The 20,315-nt window shown below is 34.3% G+C and overlaps 1 protein-coding gene across 4 annotated transcripts in view; it reads left to right on the top strand.

Annotated features, from left to right (window-relative positions):
• Positions 1-20,315, top strand: part of VWA3B (von Willebrand factor A domain containing 3B) — a 230,197-nt gene that overhangs the window by 120,477 nt on the left and 89,405 nt on the right. For 3 of the 4 annotated variants that reach the window (XM_051984663.1, XM_051984661.1, XM_051984664.1), the window contains 5 exons: positions 5,331-5,429; positions 9,996-10,178; positions 13,276-13,406; positions 17,812-17,975; positions 19,821-19,952. In XM_051984663.1, coding sequence (XP_051840623.1) covers positions 5,331-5,429; positions 9,996-10,178; positions 13,276-13,406; positions 17,812-17,975; positions 19,821-19,952 — 709 coding nt within the window. The remainder of the gene's footprint in view (positions 1-5,330; positions 5,430-9,995; positions 10,179-13,275; positions 13,407-17,811; positions 17,976-19,820; positions 19,953-20,315) is intronic. The other variant, XM_051984662.1, reaches the window with a different exon arrangement.

The following is a 20,315-nucleotide window of genomic DNA, read 5'->3' as shown; positions in this document are numbered from 1 at the left end:
TAGAGCAGTCCCATTCCCTGGAGGTTCTGTTAAAAAACGAAGGACTAATTACTGTATGAAGTAACAGTAGCTGTAAAATTCTGTGCCAAGTAATAACTTGGTTGGTCCTGGGAAAGAAAGTGTTCATTTCATGCTTCAAGCATGTTAAATTGTCCAAAATTAATAGCTGATGAAATTGCCAAGGAGCATGAAAAATGGTGATGTGGTGGAAAAAGCTTTAGATTTGGAGCCTGAGGGTATGGGTTCAAATCCTGATTTGAACTCATTATGTATATGATTTTGGAAAGGATCACTTCATCTTTAGAGGTCTCAATTTCCCTGTCTCTAAAATGAAAGAGTGAGTCTAGAGGATTTCTGGGATCATTTCTGTTTTTAAGTCCATGATCCTATGCATTGTGTCTTAGTAATTATAGCTTTCAAGAAAACCTTCGTTAGTTCAGATGTTATTAAATTAATTTGGAATTTGCAAGAAATCAGCTATGCTATGTGGTGTTCTCATTACTTTTTAAAGATGTTAATATAGTGTGTTCTGTGTTACAAATGCACTAGAGATGGGCAAGTAAAGATGAAAACCCAAAATGTTTGTATAACTTTTATAACGTGAATTGATGAGCTCCCAAACTAGATTAGTTTCATTTTTATGTCATAATGCCCTAAGTGGACTTAGTTGAAGTCCAGAATCTGTAGATTGCCATTCAAAAAGGTTCGTGATCTGGCCCACTTTAAAGTTCTAGCCTTATTTCTTGACTACTTCTGTGAAATGAGAGAGGTAGTAGGTCTAAGGTCACTTTCAAATCAATCAATAAGCATTTATTAAGTACCTACTATTTTTCTAGGCATATTGTTAGGCACTTAGGAGACATTTCAATACTAGACATTTAAATAACAAATAGTCTATTTTATGTGAACTCAGAAGCTACAATATAACAGAATATTTTTGGAATCCAGACGAATTTTACGAAATGCAAAGAGAGCAACACATTTATCAAATAACAGGTAATATGCAGAAAATCTGGGTTGAAAGAAGGGATGAATAATCTTATTAATTCTATGCCAAGAGTTATTCAGGCAGTGTATTTAAAAACTCTGTTGACAGCTGAAGAAACAGTAACCAAGTTAGTTTTTCACCCACAAACACACATAGATAAAACAGCATTAAAAGCCATATCTTCAAGACAGAAAATCTATAATAAGGGCTTCAAGCTGTCTTTTACATGCCCAGATAGAAGCATTTACAGTATTCAACAATATCCAATATAAGTTGTTCAGCTTCCTGGAATCATTGGAACTAAATTCTAACCTCAGCGTAATTTGAATTATCTTTTATGCTGCAGTCTCTCTCTCTCCCTTTTAGAGGCTTAAAATTAAAAACAACAAAAACAGTTCCTGTGTAATTTTTCACCATAGATAATATCAAAAAGTCACTCAGTCAATAAATATTTGGGACTTCCTGTAGAAAGTGAGATTTTATCTGGGATTTGAAGGAAGCCATAGAAGCCAGAGGAGGGCTAGTTAAAATGCCCAGAACCAGGAGATGAAGCATCTTGTTCAAGGAGGCTAATTTCATTGGATTATAGAGGAAAGGGCTAGACTCCTCCCTGGTGTGAGAAAGTGCAGATTATTAAGGGCTTTGAACATCAAAGTCTTTTGCATTTGATACTGGAGGTGTTTTTTGAATAGAGGAGTTGACCTGATCAGACCCCCTGCTTTAGGAAGACACTTAAGAGCTAAGATGATAGAAATAGCTGATGTTTAATAAAAATCATTTATTAGCCATTATTTCTTGAGGTGCTGTGATAGACCCTTGAGTTACATAGCTAATCTCTTTTATTCTGGAAATTTATGATCTATATAATGAAAGGGCTTTCTATAGCATAGAGAAAAATGGGAATGTTATACTGATAAATTAATATGTGGTATGGTAAGTAGATCAAGTAAGGAACAAGAGAGTTAAATATTGGAGAAAACTAGGGTGAATAGTTGTAGAGATGGATGCCTTGTGGCAGATTTGTGGGAACTGGGGAAACTCTCTACTTTAATTACCCAGGAAAAGTTCATAGAAGAGTGGCTATTAGAACCTATGTAAATAAAAGGCTATAAATGGGAAAAGTCTAACAGACTTTTATCTGTTATTGCCTTGAAATCGTGTTGCCTTGGAAAAGACTCAAAGAAAGGAAAAGGATGAATGAATAAAGATTTCTTTGAGACAAAAAGATGGAGTAAACATACTGGAATTGATAAGGAAAATAAAATAATACCCAGTACTCTGAAAAAAGACTTAGGAACATAAGGTATATAAATCTTGGATTTTATGTATAGGAAGCAGGAAACCACTATACAAACTTTAAGGAACAGGTCTGAGCAGTGTAGTTGAGGATGAGGATGGTCTATCACAAAGCAAGTCACTACTTCTAGATACTGCCACCCTTCACCCCCTTAATGTTCTAAGAACTCGGGGGTCCTCAAAGTACGGCCTGCGGGCCAGATGTGGCAGTTGAGGACGATTATCCCCCTCATCCAGGGCTAAGAAGTTTCTTTATTTAAAGGCCCACAAAACAAAGTTTTTGTTTTTACTGTAGTATAGTATTAACTATGTGGTGATGAGCAAGTTACTTAACCTTTGTTTACTTCAGGTTCCTCATCTATAAAATGGGGATAACAACATCTCCCTTGTGGGATTATTTTGAGGATCAAATTAAATAATATTTGTAAAAAAGCTCTGTATCATAGTACTTGACACGGAGGAGTTTGTGTATATGTACATTATATATACACATAAATATGTGTGTACATACACATACATATATACATATACCCACACACATATATACATATATATGTAAGTGTGTGTATATATGTGTGTATTACTTTTCTTTCCCTCTCTTTCCATCAGTCTTGTCAATTATTTCTTGCTGGATCTCCTCTTTATTCATGTCATTATCCTAGTACCTTATAATTTCTTATCTGATCTATTCTAATTGTTTTCACAGATTGAAATATTTCCCTTTTTCTCATCCATCTTCTACTTAGCTAGCAAAATGATTTTCTTGAAATACAGGTCTGATTACTCTTTATTGTTATTTTTGTTGTCATTCATTTTCTTTTTCTAAAATATGTTTTACTTTTTTTCCAAATTACATGTAAAGATAATTTTTAATATTCAGTTTTAAAAAATTTTGAGTTGCAAATTTTTTTCCTTCCCCCTTACTTCTACCTTGCTAAAATAATAAGCAATTTGATATAGGTTATATATGTACAATCATGTAAAACATATTTCCATATTAGTCATGTTGTGAAAGAAACAGACCAAAAGAAAAAAAAAACAAAGAAAATGAAAACAATATGCTTCATTTTGCATTCAGATTCCATCAGTCCTTTCTCTGGATGTGAATAGCATTTTTCATTAAAAGTCCTTTGGGATTGTCTTGGATCATTGTATTGCTGATCACAGTTGATCAACATACTGTATTGCTATTACTGTGTACAATGTTCTACTGGTTTTGTTCACTTCATTTTGCATCAGTTCATCTAAATCTTTCTACATTTTTCTGAAATCAGTCTGCTTATCATTTCTGATAGCATAATAATATACATCACAATCATATGTTACAACTTGTTTAACCAGCTTTTGTTTTCAACATTTTGTGACTCCATCTGAGATTTTCTTAGCAAAGATACTAAAGCAGTTTGCCATTTCTTTCTCCAGCTCATTTTACAGATGAGAAAACTGAGGCAAACAGGGTTAAGTGACTTGCCCAGGGTAACAGACTGAGTGTCTGAGGCCAATCCTCATTCCTAGGCACACCATCCACTGTGTCACCTTGTTGCCCCAGCTACTAAATTAATTCTAATTGTGTGTGTGTGTGTGTGTGTGTGTGTGTGTGTGTATGTGTGGTTTCTAAGATCGAATACTAATACCCTGTTAGTCCTTTACAATCCTTAAAATCCTTTACAATCCATTTCTGTCTTTTCTGGCTTATACATTATTCCTCCTCATATACTGTCTAACTTCAATCTTTACATTTTGAGGGGGAAGTGGTTCCAGTTGGGGGGAAATCATGAAAAAATGTAAATGGTATCACTTGAGCTGAGCTTAGAAGGGAGGAAGGAAGGAAGAAAGGAAAATAACTTTGACAGCTATGTGAAGAATTGGTTGGATTTAGGAGATACTGGGAAAGGGAGATTAGCTGAAATTTTGTAGGTGCTTTCATGCTAGGTGGTTCAGTGGATAGAATGGCAAACCTGGAATCAGGAAGACCTGAGTTCAAACGTGGTCTCAGGCACTTAAAACTAGCAGTGTGACCCTGGCCATATCATTTAGTCTCTGCCTGTCTCAGTTTCCTAAACTAAAAAATTGGGATAATAACATTACCTCCTTTACAGGATTATTGTGAGAATCAAATGAGATACTATTTGTAAAATCACAGTGCCTAGTACTTACTAAATGCCTCTCTCCTTTCCCCCTTCATCTTTTTTCCTTCCTTCCTTCCTTCCTTCCTTCCTTCCTTCCTTCCTTCCTTTCTTCCTTCCTTCCTTCCTTCCTTCCTTCCTTCCTTCCTTCCTTCCTTCCTTCCTTCCTTCCTTCCTACCTTCCTTTTCCTTCTAAGCTCAGCTCAAGTGATACCATTTACATTTGTTTTTTTTCATGATTTCCCCCCAACTGGAACCACTTCCCCCTTAAAATTACATTTTGTTTATAGATACTTTGTGTATATCAAGCAACATGTGTGTGTGTGTGTGTGTGTGTGTGTGTGTGTGTGTGTGTGTGTATTGGGATTAGGGTGTGTCCCTATAGGATGTATGTTCTTTGAGGGCAGGGACTATTTTATTTTCATCTTTGTGTATCTAGTGTATCAGTGCTTGGCACATATTAAGTATTTAATGTTTAATGATTGGATGATTTTAGCAGGATAGTTGATTGATGATTTTGAAGGTGGGGTGTTTAATGAGAAAGATATTTTTGAAAGTCCTAGTAAATGATGGGGGCCTAGGAATGAGGATTGGCCTCAGACACTCAGTCTGTTACCCTGGGCAAGTCACTTAACCCTGTTTGCCTCAGTTTTCTCATCTGTAAAATGAGCTGGAGAAAGAAATGGCGAGCTGCTTTAGTATCTTGGCTAAGAAAATCTCAGATGGAGTCACAAAATGTTGAAAACAAAAGCTGGTTAAACAATCAGTGATTTTAGGGATCAATGGAAACCTATGGAAAGAAATGCAATTTGGCAAGTGATTGGATGGGTAAAGTAAAAATGAGAGAAATTTATCTCTGTTTAGTAATATCTTAATGTTTTCTTTCTTTTTAATCCTTTCTTCTACCCCCACCCTCTCAGGTTGGAAGTTCCACCAATACATTGGATGCCCTTAAAACTGCTTTTGCTGATAGAGAAACAAAAGTAATCTATATCCTGACAGATGGGAGACCTGATCAGGTATTATTTTATCCATGGGATAGAAGGGAAGAAGCAGCAGGAAATATTTGAAATAACACTTTGTGAATGAGCTGAGTGTCCAGATTCCTTAAAACCTATTCTAGCTTAAAAAAACTATTGAGAAAGTTGCCATGTTTTCTTTTTTATTTGGAAGCTAGCTTTCTCATCTAAAGATACTGGAAAAAGATGAATACAAGGATTATCAACTCTTAAGGTTATACACAAGAGAAGATGCTTTGCCTGAGAAGTTACATGCTCTAGCCAATGAAACAATATGTATTAAAATAATATCTGATGAGAATACAGTAAGGAAAGTGTATCAGGGGCATACCTATATGTATTTTTATAACCCAGGCTAATATTATCTGTTAGGATTTTATCATTTTCTTCCCCTTTCCCTCTGCTCTCATCACTATCTTATCCTTGGTCAGAATGTAATTCATTAGTGAAGGTTGCTACGTAAGGTTTAGATAAATGGAACAGAATAGCTTTTTCCTCTTAAAAACCATTCAATATAATAACACAAAGCCATTCACTCATGAATATCTAGACAGTAGCTACGCCTGATCTGGCTGGGTTCCCTTTTTACTTCACAAATTCTCTAAGAAGTCATGGGAGATGAGTTACTGAAATCACAAGATGAAGCATAGTATATATTTTCATATGAAACAATATATTATGGAAAGGCTAGTTATGAGGTCAGCCCACAAAAATTCTTTCCTAAGTAGAGAGGAGGTAAGTTCAAGGATTTTATTAGATTGAATCCATTTTCTTAGCACATTGATTAGGTCATTTGTTAAAAGTAAAGATTTGTGGTTTTTGGATAAAAAAAATTTGGAATACCTGATGCTGGAAATGTAGTGGATGTCAAATCTTTCTGTTTCTGCCTCCATTTTAATCTCATTTAACTCCCTTTTCCATTCACATAACTAGCCCCTCTGTTCAGGCCCTCATCACTCACCCATATTATTGCATCGGCCTCCTTTAATTTTCAAGTCTTACACCATCTTAATTCCTTTCCTTAAATGTAGATTTGATTATCCTTTACTCAATCAACTACAATGGTTTCTTATTATGTCTAGGATAAAGTATTAACTCCCTTATTTGGCTTTTAAAGTTATTCACAACCTGGCCCTTAACCAAACTTTCTAATCTCAATGGACATTACTACTCCTCTCATGCTTTGTGATCCAGCTTTTTTTGATCTTTTTGATATTTCAACTGCTAGTGTCCCCCCTCTGAAACGACCTTGTTTTTAATTATTCTGTATTTTTAAAAACATGTATCCAGCTTTTATTTATTTACTTGTTTTGCTGAAGCATTTGGGGGTGATTTTGCTTACACACAGGGTCACACAGCTTGAAAGTGTTAAGTGTCTGAGACCAGATTTGAACTCAAGTCCTTCTGACTTCAGGGCTGGTGCTGTATCCACTGAACCACCTAGCTGCCCCCCAGCTTTTATTTTCTTGCATGTGCTTACATATGAACTTTTCATTTCTTATTAGAAATTATTTCATTCTTTATACTGATATCTTCAGCAATTACCATAGTGTATGGCACATTAATTTTTACATTTTAAAATTTTTCTTAATTAATTAAAAGATTCAAAAAGAGGATTATGAGTAGAAGTACAGAACCTCTTAAAATAAGAGAACACAAATTTGTATTTGGTTACTAGACTGAAAGCTTCTTAAGGGCAGAAATGTCACGTTCATTTTTATATCTTTCAATATACCCTGCACATAGAATACTATAATATAAATAGATAGCAAACACATAGTTGGCTATGTATTATGGACCAAAAAAACCCTTCCATTATATCTTAAACTAGATTAAAGTGCAATTGTAAAATAATTAACAAAATAAATAAAAACATAATAGAAATAGATAATATTAATAAGTGGTTCTCAAAATCAATATTAAAGGAATTACTAATGAGGAAACCAAATTATCACTCTTTTGCAGATGATATGATGGTATACTTAGAGAACCCTAGAGAATCAACTTAAAAAAAAACTATTAGAAGCAATTCACAACTTCAGCAAAGTTTCAGATACAAAATAAATCCACATAAATCATCAGCATTTGTACATATTACCAACAAAGTCCAATAGCAAGAGATACAAAGAGAAATTCCATTTAAAATAACTGTTGATAATATAGAGTCTGCCAAGGCAAAGTCAGAAACTATATAAATACAATTACACAACACTTTCCACACAAATAAAATCAGATCTATTCAACTAGAAAAATATTAAGTATTCATGGGTAGGCCGAGTGAATATAATAAAAATGACAATAGTACCTAAATTAATCTACTTATTCAGTGCCATACCAATCAAACTCCCAAGAAATTATTTTACAGATCTAGAAAAAATAATAGCAAACTTCTTCTGGAAGAACAAAAGGTCAAGAAAAAAAATGCAAGGAAAGGTGGCCTAGCTGTGCTAAACCTAAAACTATATTATAAAGCAGCAGTCATCAAAATCATTTGGTACTGGCTAAGAAACAAGAGTAGTTGATCAGTGGAATAGGTTAGATTTAGAGGACAAAATAGTCAATGACCTTAGTAATCTGGTGTTTGACAAACCCAAAACCCCAGCTTTTGGGATAAAAACACATTATTTGACAAATACTGCTGGGAAAATTGGAAACAATTATGGCAGAAACAAGGCATTGACTGACACCTAACACCATATACCAAGATAAGGTCAAAATGGGTTCATGATTTTGACATAAAGAGTGATACTATAAGCAAATTAGAAAAACAAAGGATAGCTTATCTCTCAGATCTATGGAGAAGGAAGAATTTGCCACCAAAGAAGAACTGGAGTTCCTTACTGAACACAAAATAGTTTTTGTACAAACAAAACTAATGCAGCCAAGATTAGAAGGGAAGCAATAAACTAGGAAAATATTTTTACCTTCAAGGGTTCTGATAAAGGCCTCATTTTAAAAGTATATAGAGAATTGACTCAAATTTATAAGAATTCACGCCATTCTCCAATTGATAAATGGTTACAAAGTGATCACAAAGTGAAAATGGCTCTACGAACCTTTAGAATGCCATATAAATATGAATTACATCACGTGTTTAGTTAAATTGAATTGACCTCTTTGGGAATTTTGTTAGTTTGTCCCTGGCTTGACTGCTGAAGATCATAAGAAGCAGGTGGTGAGAGTGATCAAGGATTGGCAATTATGGTGCCCTGCCAAATACAGTTTAATGCTTAATTTTTAAATTTACAGTTTAAATTAATTTAATTAATTAGTTAATTAAATTAATTACCATTTAAATACAGTACACTGAGCCTTATTTCCTAAACTTTAGAAAAATATTTTTATTCTTTTTTAATGTAATTTTTTTATTTTTTGTCATTTAAATTAAGATATATTCTACCAGTTACATTCAAAATATTTTTAAAATATTTGTTTTTAAAATTTTTGAGTTCTAGGTTCTCTCCCTTTTCCTTACCCATAATTAAGAAATCATATGTGAAATTATGTAAAACATTTCCATAAAAGTCAAGTTATGAAAGAAAATACAGATCCTCCTATCCTAATGAAAATAAAAACTCTCAAGAAAAATTAAATTAAAATGAGAGAGATAGAGAAAGAGAGAATGCTTCAATCAGTTTCTTCTCTGGGTATGGATAAGATTTTTCATTATAAGTCCTTAAAAGTAGTCGTGGATGATTGTAATGCTGAGAATAGCATTTACAGTTGGTCATCCCAGAACATTACTATAACTTTATATACAGTACATTTCACTTTGCTTGAATTTATGGAGGACTTTGCAGGTGAAAAATTCTTGAGCAACAAGAATTCTCTGTAAGTTGATTTTGGGTCTAAGAGAATCGAGTCCATTCTTTAAAAACTATAGGATTGAGAATATGATATGGACCCTCATTTCATTCTTCCTTCCCAGCTCTCTCATGACCTCATTAATCCTAGAGGGAGGCATTAGTATACCATTTGTAGGCTGCATGAATGCTAAGCTAGTTTTCCACATCCCTTTGCTTCAAATAAACATGACTGGTTCCATTCAAATATAATCTCCTTGAGGACAGAGACTGTGCCTTTGTATTTCTAGCACTCAGTACAGTGCTAGAAAGCCCAGTGCTTTGCACAAAATAAGCTCCTAAATAAATGCTTATTGATTGATTTGTTTCTCTTAAGTGTCTGGTTTATAATCATTGTCCTATCTTCCACCTGCTCTGGAGGCAGAGTTAAATGGAATTTTTTTTAAAGTATAGAAACTTATAAGTCCAGATGCTTATTTAAACTCATAAAACATTATCAATTGCTGATTTTACCTGCATGTAGACCACAATCAAATCACTGACATTAAAATGAAACCAGAACATCCATTGTTAAGTCATGAAATTATAAATTAAAAATTGCTGTTGTCACAGTGACATGTGTACTAAGGAATTATTTTCTTCTTTCCCTTCTTTTTTCCCCTCTTTTTCTTTATCTCTTTTCTCCTCCCTCTTTTCCTCCCTCTTCAAATTCCCCTTCTCCTCATCCCACCTCTTTCTGTCTTTTAAAAATAACCTACAATAGCCTGCAGAAACAATTTTTTCTCAAATCCAACTTCAAAAGAAAATTCCTATTCATACAATCTCCCTCAATTACCATGATGAAGATGCCAATGACTTTTTGAAGATGCTCTCCTTCAAGACTGGAGGAGAATTCCATTACTTACATTTTGTTTCCCGCGATCCTTTGGACCCAGCTATTTACGCGGTAAGAGTTCATCTGATGGGGAGGAGGTGTTTATTTGATTTAGTATTAAAGACCTGAGGTTGGTTAACTATTATTTTCATCTTATTAGAATAATAGTAGCAAAACCCTACAACAAAATGCTTCTCTAATAATCTGGTTGTGGCTAATTCTATTGGTTTGGGCACTGTCAGAATGTATTTTGTGTATTGTTTTGTCCCCAGACAAGGTTTATCTTCTTACTGCATTAGAGATGAAATGATCCCTGACTTGGCCACAGGAAAAGAGTGAGAGCTTCTGCTTGCCTTTCTGCCCACTAGGGAAGGAAGAAGAAACAAGATGGCAGCAAAAGTTGGATGTGTACATTTTACTTAGGTCCTTATGAGGTGGCAAAATAAGGAGAGTGCTGAGCTTGGAGTCAAGAAAAACCTGGGTTCAAATTTTGCTACAGAAACACTACCTGTATGATTTTTGGACTTTGGATACCTTTTTGAATCCTGTATCAGTTTTTTTTACCTATAAAATGAAAGAATTCATTTCTAAGGTCTCTACCTACTCTCAATATATAATCCTGAGACCATGTAACTTCATTGAGGATATTTCTAAGGATGATGAGGACCTATTATCCTTCCTTTTTCTTCCTATCCAGCTTCCTCTTGCTAGAAGCTCTATCTGTAGTTGACTCCACAGCTCCCCATCAGATAGAGAAAACAAAACTGCATCTTGTACATCTACATCTTTGTGTGGGTTGTGAGTCCTTCAAACCTTCTTATTATTACTTAAACATTTATTTTCAGTTGTTAATTTTCTCTTCTTCCATCCATCTCCCATTCATTGAGAAGTCAAGGAAAACAAACACCCATTATACATATGAAGTCATGCAAAACATATTAGTCATATTAACTATGTTGCAAAAAAAGACAGATGGAAAGAATAAAAATGAAGGAAAGAAGAAAGGAAGGAAGGAATGAAGGAAGGGAGGGAGGCAAGGAAGGAAGGAAGGAAGGGAGAGAAAGAGGGAGGGAAGAAAAAAGGAAGGAAAAAAGGAAAGAATAAAAGAAAAAAAGAAGAAAATTACTTTAATTTGGAGAGTTCATCAATCAGATACCTTTAAAGGAATAGTCACTTTTGATTTGATAATGTCCAACCCTGCTTGCAATAGAAAACTGCTGCTTCAGGTCCTTGAAATGATCTCAACAAATGAGACTTACTGTTCTAGTGGGAGATGATGTATTATCATATCATATCCCTACTCCAAAGAGCTAACACTTCCATGGTATTACTCTTTTAATGGAAAGGACTGAAAATGCAATAATTAGCATGCATCATCTTTTACAAAATATGTAGAATTAAAGCAGCATTGGTCAGTCTTTTATACTTAGTGTGAATTAGTTTAATCAGATTGCTTTCCTTCTAATATTTGGCTAAGATTAGCCAAATGGAGCAGGAATTTTTGCAGGAGAGAACATTTAATGACAACATAATTTTTTTTTCAAATGAAAGCACTTAATTATTTGATGAAGGAGAAGATAGGACAGAGGCAGAAATCTGATTATGGATAGGATGTTGGGGAGATTTTGGTCAGGCAACAAGCCACATAAGTGCACTGAGCAAATAGGACATAAAAAATGACGTCTTTGGGTGATGCACTCTATAGAGTAGGGGAAGGCATCAAAGACAAACTTTGCTTCATAGTTTTGACTAATTCTAACTTTGGAGGAAGGCCATGTTCATTAGCATATATTAGAAAAAAAATAAAGAAAGTAGTAGTGAAAACTGAAAAAAGTTTGTATTATAATCTCATTCTCTTCTTCATGGAGATGTCATTTTGCTTCACTTATTACAAAATTTATGGAATTATTAATACAGCAATAATTAAAGTCAATTGCTTTGTAAATTATCTTATTTGGGTATATGCCATATGCTCTCAAGAAAGACATGTTTGCAGTAAAGTCATCAGTTCAATGCAGCTGATTCCCAGACATTGTCGTCGAGTCACAGGACTTTCCTTTGATACTTATTACCTGTCTGATCCTGGGCAAATCATTTAACATTCTTGGACTTCAATTTTTTCATTTGAGGCCATTGGATTAGACAGCCTCTGAGGCCCCTTCTAGCTCTAGATTTATATTCTTATTGAAATTAATTCCCTCATAATATTGTTTACCTGACATCCTATTTTTGGAAATGACTTATGTAGAATATGCCTAAATAGTAAGTACAGTTTTAACCTTAAAACCACACTGATTTTTGGGAAATTCTCTGTTGGTTAAATGCCTTCATCTACATGAATTTATCCAAATGTAATTAGAAAGGAAATTAACTCACATATATGAGATATATGTTTGTACAAAGTTGTGCTATTATCTCTCCCTTCTCTACCTTCTGGCATTGAAGCATCTAAGTGGTACAGTGGATGGAGTGATGGGCCTAGAGTCATTTTCTTGAGTTCAAATCCTGGACCACATACTTACTACATGTGTAATCCTGGGTTGGGAAAACTACTTAACCCTGCTTGCCTCCATTTCCTCATCTATAAAGTGAGCTGGAGAAGGAAATGGTAAACCGCTCCCCTATCTTTGCCAAGAGAACTACAAATAGGAACATGAAGAGTCAGACATGACTGAAAATCTCAATAGTAACAAACCTCTCTTCCTTCTAGATCTCAAAAGCAGGGATTATTTTTTGCTATTCCAGAACTAAGAACAAGTCCCAATACATAGTACTTAATAAATGCTTGACAATGGCTAATAAGGAAATGTGTTTTCTATGACTTCCCATGTATAATTGATATCATACTGCTTACCTATTCAATGGAAAGGGAACGGCCTGAGGAAGAGAGAGAATTTAGAACTCCAAAATTTTGAAAAAGTTAATGTTAAAATTAATTAATTAGTAGATAAATAATTAAATAGAACTTTTGGAAAAAATATTTGTTGACTTGACTAACTTGACTTTAATTGAAAGATAATGATCTGACTGAACTTTTGGGGAGCTAACATGGGGAAAAAAAGTCTTGTGTTTTTCTTTCCCTCAATCAGATGACAAGTTTTAAGAAATGTTTTTATAAAATGTAGATCAACCGTATTTTCTGAGTAGTATATGTGTCTCATTTTGGCAGAATGAACAATTGAACCTTTTACTGCATGAAATTGAAATGGGACAAAATCACCTTGAAAGAGTTCAGAACCTTTACACTGAATCCATGATGTTGGACTGGTGGCATAATACAGAAAAAGATGAAGAAACTGAGTAATTATTCTATTTTTTTGCATGACATACATTTTTCATATTGTCTTTTGAGTCTTCTTAAATTTGCTGTTAAGTTTCCTTTGACATTGTTTTCCCCTTTTGGCATATTTTGCATGATTTATTTTTGCAAAAGGAGCCTTAACTTGGCTCTTTTCAGCAATGAGATGATTCAAAGCAATTCCAAAAGAATGGATGGAAAGTGCTATCTGCATCCAGAATCAGAACTATGAAGACTGAATGTAGATCAAAGCATAGTATTTTCACTTTTGTTGTTTGTTTGTTTGCTTTTCCTTCCCGCTTCTTGTGTTTTTTCCTCTTTGGATATGATTTTTTGTTTGAGCAGCACGACACATATGGAAATATGTTTAGAAGAACTGCACATGTTTAACTTCTATCAGATTGCTTGCTATTCCATTGGTTGAATGTTGAAAATATTTTTGCATGTATTTGGGGAAAAATAAAATATTATTAAGAAAAAGGAAGTTTTAAGTTAAGTTTTCCTTAAGATTAGTTTTGAGAAGCTAAAGTACATTTGTATTCTCATTTTACACAGAATTTTATTTCAATGAGCTTATTTTAGAGACAAATTACAAGTCACTCTCACAATGTCATTCAATTGCACATGTTTAATCTATATTGGATTGCTTGCTATCTAGGGGATGGAGAAGAGAGGGAGGGAGGGAGAAAAACTTGGAATACAAGGTTTTTCAAGGCTGAATGTTAAAAACTAAATTTGCATGCATTTTGAAAGATAAAAAAGCTATTAAAAATTAAAAAAATTATTCAAAGTGTTTCAGGAAATAAAAGATCTGAAATGTCTACAATGTACTCAATATTTTCACATCTTGTCATTGCTGTCATTTAAGGTATTTGAAAGACTATCAATAATATTCTGATGTTTCCAAGAGGAGGGTGAGAGTTTAAGCAGAGTGGGAGACAGTGAGTCAGGCACTGACATCAATGATAAAGTAGAGAAAATTGTCATGGTTTCTGGAGATAAAAGCCACCTTTCATTAGGTGATACAACTGGATAGACTGAAGTATAAAAGGGGACAAATAACTGACAGAAGATGGTAGTGGTAAAGGAAATCTGGGTAATGGGGATCAAGGTCCCATCAGGACCAGTGAATTGGGGAGTACAAAAGAAAGTACCACCAGTACCTAAAAGGACAGCTAGGGATATCACATCATGCCTTATCTTTCTAAGCCTATTCTATCTCTTAATACTTTCCCAAATCACTACCACTGTTCTGGTTACATTTTTTTTCTTTCTGATTTCAAATTTTTAGAGAAAAAGTCCAATTCTAACATCAGCCTTTATCCCAGAAGTGTGTGGGTAAATGTTTAATAACCAGTTTTCTGAGAAAAAAAAGTAAAATGACATACTTTTAAGTTTAACCTATATTATTAACACTTGTTGTTCAGTATTTTCAATCATTTCAGGTTTTTTGTAATTCCATTTTGAGATTTTCTTGACAGAGATACTGGAGTGATTTGCCACTAACTAGGTTTAGTGACTTGTCTGAGGACACACAGCTAGTAAGTGTCCTGAGGCTGGGAAGATGAGTGTACCTGACAGCCAAGCTTGGCACTCTATCCATTGCACCACCTAACTGCCCCCTCCCAAAATTACAATGATCTTTTAATTGCCAAAAAGGGGGCTGAAAACTGAATCTTGGTGGAAGCCCATGATTGAGAGTTCCTCATGAAACTGTACATTAGTATCTGCAATGTACATTATACATTCTACAATGTATAAGTATGTACATTGGTATCATTAATTTAAAAAAAATTTCTAGTTTTATAATGAATATTTAGCATTATACAGGTATTCAAATGCCAGTTCTACATAGACATATTCTATCAAGAGTACTTTTCTGAAATAAAATTAAATAATGTATGTAAAAATAGGCAAACTTTTAGAGTGGAAAGATAGCTAGTGTTCAAGTTTCAGTTTTGACACTTTTGAAATTAGCTAGCCACTATAAATTCTTCAGTTTTCTGGGCAACTAAACCTCTAAAATTTAAAAGTTACAGACAAGTGGCCAATTTGCTTAGGTGAAGAGTTTCTAGGCTGAAAATTCAATAAAATCATTTGTCTGAACCATTTTTTAAAAGTATGAAAATTGCTTTGTAAATTCCAATGATCCACAGATATCAGTCATTATTAGTAACAAATAGGTTGCCTGTGAACTGGGAAGGAACTTGGGGATGAATCTATTATAAGTGATTTCTCATTTAACAGGATTCATATCTCTGTGAGAAAGACAGGGTTAGAATACCTTGTGGATCATGGCATGGCCTCATTATGCAATTTTTTTTTCTAATGTGGAATTGATTCTTATATATAGTTTTGAAAATTTGAATTTGCATTCCAGACTTGGGAAGGATTGGGAATTCCCATGAACGTGGAATTCATAGTATCTTAGATGAAGAGATTAAAGGCATCTTCAAAGTCCTCTAGCCCAACACCTGATTTTACGATTGGGGAAATTAAGGTGATTTGCTCAGGATTTCCTAAGTAATAAGCAACAGATTTAGGTTTCAAGACAAATCTGCCGAATCTAAATCCCTGACTCTGCCCCCCAATTAAATTTAGTTCCTTAATTGAACATATATTAATCATAAAACATTATTCTATTTAATATAAATTAATAGTTAAATGAATATATCAAATATAGCTATAGTTATTTTTTTCTGTAAGTTTGTCCATTTATCCTGTTCTTCCATTTGACTGTTTTATCTGATGATCTGCAATTGAACTGGGTAATCTGGTTCTCTAGTGTTTCTGGTTCGGTCATTAATTTGAATAACTAAATTAAAGAACAGTTTGATTCAAGACAAGAAGAGAAATGATGTTATATAGACGTTAAACTAATGATTTTTTCTTAATAGTATTTTATTTTTTCCCCAAATACATGCAAAATGATACAAAGAATAGAAAGCATCCTCTCATTCTTTACAAATGACTCATTTCCACTTTTCTATTCCTTGATGGGTGAAATTCTCTTGGTTGTTTACTTTTTACATGTAGTGGAACAGACAGTAAACTATATCTTTCTACTAGGTAAAAGAAATAATACTGTCTTCTCAAAATAAGACTCATTTCTGTCCATCTAACACCAGCATATGTATTCCACCAGCATAATTAACATGAAATTGAAGTGGGATCTTAAGATTTAAAGTTGAAAGAAATCTTACAAACCATTTTATAGATGAGGAACATGAGGACCACAGAGGATAGAGTGACTCCAGGATAATGGATAGCTAGATAGCACAAGCCTAGAGTCAGGATTAATTTTCCTAAGTTCAAATCCAGCCTTGGACACTTAATATCTATGTGATCCCAGGCAAGTCACTTAATCCTATTTGCCTCAGTTTCCTCAATTGTAAATTGAGCTGGAGAAGTTAAATGGCAAAACATTCCATTATCTTTGCCAAAAAAACCTCAAATAGGGCTGTGAACAACTGAACATGACTGAAAACAACTGAACAACAATCCAGGATAATATATCTAATGTTTTTTTCACAGCACCCTGATATTGCTTCCACTTCAATATCTGTAGTGGAGTCCATTTTGATTCTTTCTTCTGTATATAAAATCTTCATCATTCCACATTCTATAAGTATTATTATATCCCCAACTACATGCAGACCATTATATTAGTTACTAGTGAAGACACACAGTTTAGCTAAGATCTAGTCCCCGTTCTCATGGAGTGTACACTTCACACCAAGCCACCAAATCAGATAGCTATGTTTCACAATGTGACAAATATATCTGAAAGAGGAAAAAATATAGCAGGAGGTAAGAGTCACTGTTGCATTGCTTAAATGCAACAGTGTTTCTGCATCTTTTTCTAAATCTTGACTTTAGATAGAAAAATGGTGGTCCTAGAGAGTGTGCATTCTCTGCGTACTAGTTCTGCAAACTAGTTCAGGTCCATGGCAATAAAACTATCTTAAATAGGAGTGCAACAGCTACAATTGCATAGATATGCATAGATATATTGTGATTCTACTTCCCCAATTTTATTCTTTTTCTCACATGGGGGGCTCCATGAAGTTTTGTCATGTATTGTGACATTAGTACACATTGTATCTTCTGGGTACCCCTCCTGTCTTCTGGGAAATCACAGGTTGGACAATTGGATTTGCAGTTTAGTTTGGAATTTTGTTTTTATTTTTCGTTGAATAAATGAAATTTTATAAAGCATTCCTGAAAATCAGTCTTACTGAAATTTAAGTATTTGGATTTTTTTTTGTGTTGAAATAGAAAGCAGTTGAGTTGTTTAAATGTAGCGTTTTTGCCATGATCTTTTAATGATATATTTGTGCATTCTCGGTCAAAATATTTCATGTTTTCTCTTTTCAATTTTCCCTTTTTGAAAAAAAAACAACCTAGGTATAAAAAACCCACCTTTGCAGTGATTTCAAAAACAGAGAAGATGACAAATACACCTTTACAGAAACATACACTAAGAACTGTATCCCCAGCTGATATCGGTTTCTCTAGTCCTTCTGGAAGCCCACCACAAAGTTTTCAGAAGAAGAAAATACCATTTGCAGGTACTGTCAATCAACCAACTAGCATTTATTAAAAACATTGTGCTAAGTGCTAGGGGCAAAGAAAGGCAAAACCCCCCAAAACCTTGCTCTCAAAGGGTTAGATTATAGTCTAATAGGGAAGACAAGATTTGAATAAAATAAAATGTCATTCAGAAAGACAAAATTACAAACAAGACATATGGTGGATAAATTGGAGAGGATCACAGAATGAAGGCACCAGAATTATGGAGGATAAGGACAGTCTTCTTGCAAAAGGTGGAACTTTAGGAGGTGAGATTTCAGAGAAGCCAGGAAATGAAGATAAAGAGAAAAAGTGTTCTAGGTATAGGGACAGCTGGTGGAAATATCCAGAAAGGAGGAAAGGGAGCATTGTATGTGAGGAACAGAAAGGAGGGGGTGAAATTAAATCCCTATTGAAAAAGAGGCTACCATGTCATTCCTAACCATCCCATCTTAAATTTTTATATTGCCATAACCTATATTTTAGTGTTTGAAGATGGCCTTGACATGTATTTCTAGTTATTTCTGCCTCTCTATGTAGGAGAATTGGTGTTGATTATGTGGATTCTGGGCACAGAGCAAGGAGTAGCAGTATAGGTTTGAATTCCCTCCCTGATGCTTTTGTTTACTTTTTTGGGGATAATCTCTATAGCTTCTGAATAAGCAATGATTTGAAATGCCAGTCAATGTAATGAAGCTGGAACTTCAGCTCTCACAGGCTAGGTATGCCCAAGTCCAACCCCAGTAGTTGTCAGTGGGAATATTTTTTTAAAAATGACCCCATTGGTATTGTTTTCTTATGCAAAATCCAGTGCATTACTGCTATTGTTTTTAATGTGGATATATTTAACTTTTGCCTACAATTTTTTTCCAATTATAAAGGCAAGAATATTTATTAATATCATTTCTACTACTACTACTACTATTATTAATATTATTATAGAAGTAGCTGGGTGACTTAGTAGATAAAGCTCTGGGCCTAGAGTCAAAAGACCTCAGACACTTATTTTTTTGTGTGATCCTAGGTAAATTACATTGTTTACCTCAGTTTCCTCATCTGTAAAATAAGCTGGAGAAGGAAATGGCAAACCACTCTAATATCTTGGCCAAGAAAACCCCAAAATGGGGTCATGAAGAGTCTGACATGATTAAAATGGCTCAATAAAAAAACAAACAATAATATGGTACAGGATAAAATTACACTTAAAAGGTTTAACTGAAATTTTCCCTGTTTAATTGACCAGATGATATCAAGGATTTTACTGATATAAGCATTTATTTTAGTGAGATCAAAGTCATCTTCTAACTAACCTCTTCCTGCTTCAGTGTTTGAGGCCAGATTTGAATTCTATAGGATGAGTCCCAGCATTATTATTTACTGCACCAACTACCTGTCCCCAATTATTTACCTCATTTAAAAAGTCAACACGTTGTTTTGTGAATGGTAAATACTATTTAAAATTTTATTTTCCAAGTCTTCTGTAGCTTTGCATATTTTCTCTTTCAGAGCACACAAACACTTTCAAGAATTGGGTTGCTTGTAATTAGAGTATGGATTTGCACATATATTGGGTCCCAGAATAGAAGATAGAAAAAGAGACCAGAAACTCCTAGAGCAGCTATTCAGTTTTGATGATATTGGACCATATTCCAAAATAGAGTTTGGAAGTCAATGTATATGTCTGTTCAAATAGAAAGGAAAACCTAAAGCTTAAGAAAGGGTGTGGGGACATTGTTTATTTGCCAGAGAGATTGTTAGAATGGGTTTTAAAAGGTGGACTAAATTGTTTTCCTCTTTTTCCCTGTCCAATGCTCCAAACCTCTTCTTTCTGTAAATGTCAACAGAACCAACAAAAACTAGTCTGCTCAGGAATTCTTTTATTGAAAAGAAGATCATTGACTTGAATGCAAAAAAGTACCCTTCTCTTGAACAAAAGGAGCCTTCCAGAAAACGAAGCTCTTCACCCAGTCATAAAGGTCAGCCTGAAAATGAGAGCTAGATGAAAATACAGGTGTGCTTTGATTTATACACGAAATGATATTTATAGATCATAGGGTCATAGGTTTAGTGCTGTGAAGGATCTTAGAGGCGAACAAGTCCAATTTTCTCATTTTTACAGATAAGGAAACTGAGGCAGAGAGCTTAATTGACTTGTCCACTAGTAAGTGGACTAGTAAGGATCTGAGACCTTGTATTCCAGTCTAATGCTCTATCCCTAGTTTGCCACCTGATTGCACCTCTTGATTAAGATCAAGCTGGATGTGGTCTCTGAGTTCCCTTTTCTAAACTCATTTTATACTTGAGGAAATCATGACAAGGGAGTAATTTACTGAAGCTCA

This window comes from Antechinus flavipes, chromosome 3 (genome assembly GCF_016432865.1).
Source record: "Antechinus flavipes isolate AdamAnt ecotype Samford, QLD, Australia chromosome 3, AdamAnt_v2, whole genome shotgun sequence".
NCBI classification, from domain to species: domain Eukaryota; kingdom Metazoa; phylum Chordata; class Mammalia; order Dasyuromorphia; family Dasyuridae; genus Antechinus; species Antechinus flavipes.
Note: the sequence above shows the minus strand (reverse complement) of the source record. Positions and strands in the feature narration are given on the sequence as shown.